The sequence below is a fragment of the Scylla paramamosain genome, chromosome 9 (genome assembly GCF_035594125.1).
Source record: "Scylla paramamosain isolate STU-SP2022 chromosome 9, ASM3559412v1, whole genome shotgun sequence".
In the NCBI taxonomy this organism is placed as follows: Eukaryota; Metazoa; Arthropoda; class Malacostraca; order Decapoda; family Portunidae; genus Scylla; species Scylla paramamosain.
The window spans coordinates 10,008,207-10,015,000 of NC_087159.1; the positions used below are offsets into that span (position 1 = coordinate 10,008,207).

A 6,794-nucleotide genomic window follows, 5' to 3' on the forward strand; every position below is an offset into this window, starting at 1 on the left:
GAAAGAACGTTTCCTGGGCGATATGATTAGTCTGAAGCAGCGAAGGGGAAGGAAGAATAGGAGAGGAGGATCTGAACACTATATATATATATATATATATATATATATATATATATATATATATATATATATATATATATATATATATATATATATATATATATATATATATATATATATAATAACCAAGATGGAAAGTATTATTTTCCTTTTCCTCGGTCTTACGTAGGTGTAGAGATGGTGGGCTTCGTTGCTCACTGTGTAGCATACGTAACGTACATCTTTACGAATTAATTTACTAAACATGCAGGATATGCAAACAGATTAATTAGGTCATAATCGGATGCCATCGTTTTCCAGGCAGATTTAGATAGGATGAATGAATGGATGGACAGATGGCAAATGCAGTTTAATATCAACAAATGCAAAGTACTCAACGTAAGTAGAGGAAGCCCACACAGTAGATACACATTAAACAACGAAACTCTGGTAGGTTCAGGGTACAAGAAAGATTTAGGAGTTATAGTTAGCTCTGAACTCCGTCTTGAAAAACAATGCATAGAGGCCAGAAACAGGGCAAATAGGGTATTAGGATTCATTTTTAGGAGTGTTAAAAGTAGAATTCCCGAAGTAATATTAAAATTATACTTGGCGCTGGTCAGACCTCATCTAGACTACGCTGTGCAGTTCTGGTCTCCACATTACAGGAAAGATATAGGTCTATTAGAATCAGTACAGAGGAGAATGACTAAAAGGATACAGGGGATGAGAAGTATTCCTTACCTGGCGAGATTGAAACTGTTAAATTTACATTCTTAGAGAGACGTAGGTTATGAGGGGACCTGATAGAAGTCTTTAAGTGGTATAAGGGTTATAACAAGGGAGATGTAAGCAAAATTCTTAGGATCAGCAACCAGGATAGAACAAGAAATAACGGGTTCAAGCTTGAAAAATTTAGGTTTAGGAAAGAGATAGGAAGAAACTGGTTCTCAAAACAGAGTTGTGGATGAATGAAACGGACTCAGTAATCATGTTGTTAGGTTAGGAAATTAGGGAGCTTTAAGAGAAGATTAGACGGGTTTATGGATGGGGATGACTGGTGGAAATAGGTAGATATATTTCATACATGGACTGCCACGTGTAAGCCTGGTCGCTTCTTGCAGCTTCCCTTATTTCTTATGTTCTTATGACTAAGTTGTTTATTTGCTGATATACCACTAACATTTTTTTCTCTTTGATTCTCTGTTTATTCACTTCTTTTTTTTTTTTACTTGGTTATTTAATAAGGAACTAACATACTAATTAACTAATCTACTAACTTGATTATTTACCTACTTATTTACTTATTACTAACATATCCACTGCCTTCCTTAATCACTTTAAGATATATTCAGGATTAAGACTGGAATAAGTCATTAGAAGAGAATGGGCAATACCATACTTAAAGAAAATAACATCTATACTGAAACTTTGAAGGAGGAGGAGGAGGAGGAGGAGGAGAAGGAGGAGGAGGAGGAGAAATGCATAGAAACAACATAGGATGTACTTTGGAATGTAGAAAAAGGAATACGAATTATTAGGAGGATGAGAAGGAAGAAAAGGAGGAAAAGAAGAAGGAGGAGGAGAAGGAGGAGGAGGAGGAGGAGGAGGTGGTGATGGACTATAAAGGGAGGACGGGGAAAGAATATCATGCTCCGTCAGGTTTCAGAAAAGATGAAAGACACGAGAGAGAGAGAGAGAGAGAGAGAGAGAGAGAGAGAGAGAGAGAGAGAGAGAGAGAGAGAGAGAGAGAGAGAGAGAGAGAGAGAGAGAGAGAAGGACAAGATTTTCTGTTCTCTATCCCTACCTGCCTCTCACTTCCTTCCATTTCTTTCTCATCGCTTCTGCGTCATCAATCCTTCCATTCTTTCTCTCTCTATTACAAAATAGAATCAAAGAGAATGATAAAGAAAATATATAAAGAAAAAAGGAAAGCAAAGAAGCTGTCAAAAAAGTGAAACCTGATTTACGGATACAAGAGCAAAACTTTTTTAAGCCAAGGAAGAAAAGCTGAAGTCCTGGTGTAGGCGCCCGGGAAGCCAGGACGACCACAACCATTGCCGAAGCTCACCACTCCTACCACCACCCATACTGCCTTCTCTTCCTCCTCTTCTCGTTCTCCTCGCTGGATGAGTGGACCGCCGGAGTCACCCTTAAAATGACATAGAATAAATTAAATAAATGTGTAAATAAATGTCGACTGATTAGTTAGTAAAGAAGAGGTTTCTTGAGTGATCAAGTAGAAAACGGATTGATGAGTGTTTTTTTTCTTTCCAGTGATGTTAACTAAGTACTGTATTTCTTATTTATTTTGTTATTCGTTAGAGTAAATGAAGAGATTTATATTCTTTGGTCTACTTTTCTATATTTGCCAAGATTGTGTCAAAGGAATTTTGTAGTTATGTTTATTCAACTCTTCGAAATAATAATAGTAAAAAAAATGAAGTGAATAATGCATTATCTCATGGTGTGTAAGGATACAAGTCCATGCATGCGTCTGTCAGAGGTCAAAAAGAGAAATACTATTTTTCTCACTCCTGATGCATTATTTGTTTGGTTCCTCTCGGCCATGTGACTTCTTTTCATCTCTCATTTGTATTCTCCATATTTTTTTCTTTTTTTTTTATTTTCTCTGGTTTCTTCACAAAATTTTTTTCCTTTCATCTATGTGGCTCTCGCAGTTCTTCATTTACTCTTTTTATTTGAATCGCACATCTATTTTGTTTGAATTCGTTTCTGCTCTCACTATCAAACATGTGAGTGAGCGAGTGAGTGTGTACGTGTGTGCGTGTGTGCCAGTGGACATGGGTGGATGGGCGGACGTGTGAGGTGTGTGGATAGTAAACTTTAACATATTCCTACCAATCTCTCAAGTCAAGCCATGTTCTCTTTCCAAGGGAACTTTTTTTTCTGTCAAATATGACTTTCACTTCTGTGACTTGTGTGTGTGTGTGTGTGTTTTGTCCGCCCTGCCTTTAGAAGTTCCACACATTTTTCACACTTCATGCTCTGTCTGAGTTTCCTAGCCTCGTGCGGGAGCGTGATGTGCTAACATAAGGGTATGATGAGCGGTGGCACTGTTTACCGTACTTCCTTTTCATGTGTAAGTACTGTATAGCCATTAGTCTTTCCATATGATAAAAAAAATAAATAAATAAATAAATAAATAAATAAATATATATACTCGTATATATATATATATATATATATATATATATATATATATATATATATATATATATATATATATATATATATATATATATATATATATATATATATATATATATATATATATATATATATATATATATATATATATATATATATATATATATACTCGTATATATAAGTCCGTCTCCAGTCGAGAGCCTTTCACGAAATTAGATTATACCATTTCTATTTGTACTGATCTATTTGTATATCTATTAGTGTTTCATTGTAATCAAAATGTTGTCATAATATTTTGTTTTATCCTCCTCCTCTTCCTGTTTTTTAATGATAAGTATTAGCCTTTCATTGTATTTGAAAGGTTGTCAAAATATTTGATTGTATACTCCTCGTCCTTTTCACTGTATTAATGATAAGAAGCCATTCAAGAATCTAACGAAATCAGTTATAAATTTTCTTAATCCTCTTCATTTATCCTCTTTTTTCCTTTCATTGCATTATTGTTAAGGAGTTATTTAAGAAATTTTGACGGAATATATATAATAGTTTCGAACTGCACTGATTTATTTATTCATTCATTTGTCTTTCATTATTATCAAAAGGTTGTTATAATCCTCGTTTTTACTCTCCTTGTTTTCATTACATTAGTGTTAAAGAGTCATTTAAGAACCTTTACCGAAGTCTTCTATTATTACTTCGATGTGCATTTATGTATTTGTATATTTATTAGTCGTTCCATTATGATCAAAAGATTTTCATAATATTCCTATTCAAGAACCTTTAACGAAATAAATATCATCACTTCCAACCACACGTATCTATCAGAATATCCGTTAACCCTTCTAAACTACGAAAAGGTTAAGACTGTGATAATCCTCCTCCTTATCGTCATCAGCACCACCAGCCAGTCATGAGGTCACGGGAGAAGCGCGATAGCCAGCCACATCCTGAGTTCAAAGGGTTGATGTTGATTGGATACTCAGCTGATTGGTGCGTGTGTGTGGGTGTTCCTGTGGAGAGGGTGCCGTGGGAGAGGGGGTGGGAGGCGCTACAGCTTAGGAGAGGCATTGCATGGAAATCCTGCAAACATTTGTAGGATCAAAGGCAAGTGGACGCCGCGTGAGTTGAAGGTCCTTGTACGTGACTCTTTTTTTCTCTAATTATTTCAACATCAGTGTCTAAAGGGTGTCCCTCCAACATGTGATTTTTTTGTTTTTTTTTATCGTGTTAACTTCTTTTTCTTTTAGCTCACGTCGCGTCACTCGCCGTCTGTTTCATCCTGTTCTCTTTTATGTATTTAGTTTTATATCCTGCTGTACTTGTTTTATATTTTTTGGGTTTACTGTTAATAGCACCTTGCCACATGACTCTCTCTCTCTCTCTCTCTCTCTCTCTCTCTCTCTCTCTCTCTCTCTCTCTCTCTCTCTCTCTCTCTCTCTCTCTCTCTCTCTCTCTCTCTCTCTCTCTCTCTTTCAACTTTTTTAATATACTTTTCACCTGAGTGCCTCAACTTCTGTTTATCTTTCCGTGTTCTCTTCTTCCACTTCCTTCCCCCCTCCCTCCCTCCCCTCCGCCTTCTCTCCTTCCTCTCTTTCTCTCCTGCTTTGCTTCTTTCCTTCCTTCCTCCGTACCATTTTTTTTTCTTCCACTTTTCATCCTTCCTTCCTTTCTTCCTTAATTCCTTCCTCTATTCTTTCTTCCTCTCTCCACCAGTTCCTTTCTTCCTTCCCTCTTTGTTTCCTTCACTTATTCCTTGTACCTTCATTCCTTCCTTTCACCTTTCCCTTCTTTCCTGCCTTCCTTTCCTTATTTTATTTTATTTCTTCCTTGTCTGCTTCTCTCAGTCACTACTCCCATATTTTTACCTTACTTCCCTTTATCCTTTCCCTCCTCTTCCCTCTTCCGTTGTTGTCTCCTTAATTTCATTCACTCCCTAATCCTTTTAACACTTGCTGCTCTTCCTCCTTTCCTCCTCCTTCTTTACTTCCACTTACTCTCCTTACTTCCTTTGTTCCCTCGTAACTTCCTCCTTCCTGTATTAACAATTTCTTAACTTTCCTCCTAACTCTCTTCCTTTCTCCACTATCTCTTTACCTCCTACTGTTATCCTTTACCTGGCAAGCATCAGCAGCTCCATTTAGCTTCCCAGCGCAGATCATCTTGTTAGGATTGAAGTTTGAAGAGTAAGCGTCGATGCATGATCCCTTCGGCAGCACGTCCAGCTCCGCCTCCTTCAGTACGCTGCTTATGTTTCCGTCCTCAGAGGTAGCTCCCCACCCCACCACCGTCACCGCTACTCCCTCCGGCACTTCCCTGTCTGAAAAGTGATGCGTCGAGAGAGAGAAAGCTGAAAAAGTAGTCATTAAAATAATCTCTCTAGGAAAACATTTACTGCGTAGGTAGGGTTGTGTTTGTTGTTTTCGTGTGTGTGTGTGTGTGTGTGTGTGTGTGTGTGTGTGTGTGTGTGTGTGTGTGTGTTGGTGTGTGTTTTTTGATGAGTTAATGAGGGAGGACTATACTTCTGGAAAATATTCATATTAGAGTAGATGGAATTTTAGCTCTCTCTCTCTCTCTCTCTCTCTCTCTCTCTCTCTCTCTCTCTCTCTCTCTCTCTCTCTCTCTCTCTCTCTCTCTCTCTCTCTCTCTCTCTCTCTCTCTCTCTCTCTCTCTCTCTCGTTCGTTATTCGTGTGTGTGTGTGTGTGTGTGTGTGTGTAATATAGTACACACATAACTTTTCTCATCCATCTGAACTGCACTGGTCACATTATGGCTTGTATTAATGAGAACAACAACAAGAAAAATATAATTTCCTTCCATACAAAAAAAAAATATTACTTAATTCTAGACAACACAATATAATAATGCATAAACTAACGAATGCACAACAGCGTACAAGAAACAAACCTCTCCTACCATCACGCTTCGTAGAAAGTATAGCAGCACTCTAAAGTATCAAGCATGCTGGGTTCCTATGTTACTGAATGCAGGTCACGTGAAATGCAAATTAATCTCTGCGGTGTCATGCCTGTGGGAGCGAAAAGTTCGGATGAGGAGGACGGTGACGAGGGAAAGAAGCTCCGAGTTTAGGAGGGGAAAATGCAGGGCAGTTGCGTTGCCTTGCTGGGTTAGGCAGGGATAAGGCTTAAAGGGAGCCATCCGTCAGAGTAAGTGGCTGGAAATTTGGAAGAGGATAGTGGAGGTCGAGGAAGGGCTAGAGGATCAAAGGAAGAGTCTACGTGGAAGGGGGACTGGTAATCTTTATGGAACTCGATACAGGAAGTAGAGGCAAGGACAGAAGGCAGAGATGAACGAGGAGGTGGTAGAAGTGAAAGGGATGAAGAAGAGTTCACAAGCATTAGTGTCAGGAATCAGAAAAGGTCATAGAATTAGAATAGGCAGACTTGCTTAAAGAAGCAAACCATTTGAGAGAATTAAAGGGGTTTAAAAAAAAATGGAGGAAGAGTTAGAGGTAACCTATGAAAATAAGGGAAGCTGTAAAAATTCAGTAAAAGTCAGTAAGTCTACATGTGGCGATTAGGAACAACTGAGGCAGCGTTACCCATTTCAGGAAGACAAGGCGTTG

General features: G+C 38.1%; 1 protein-coding gene across 1 annotated transcript in view; it reads right to left on the reverse strand.

The window, feature by feature from the left end:
- Positions 1-401: 401 nt before the first annotated feature.
- The window catches only part of LOC135103243 (uncharacterized), a 16,840-nt gene continuing 10,447 nt past the window's right edge, over positions 402-6,794 (reverse strand). The window contains exons 5-7 of the mRNA XM_064009288.1: positions 6,771-6,794; positions 5,325-5,527; positions 402-2,191 (exon numbers count right to left, since the gene is read on the reverse strand). The exon at positions 6,771-6,794 is cut by the window's right edge and continues 170 nt beyond it. Of these exons, the coding sequence (XP_063865358.1) occupies positions 2,006-2,191; positions 5,325-5,527; positions 6,771-6,794 (413 nt within the window). The 3' untranslated portion in view covers positions 402-2,005. The remainder of the gene's footprint in view (positions 2,192-5,324; positions 5,528-6,770) is intronic.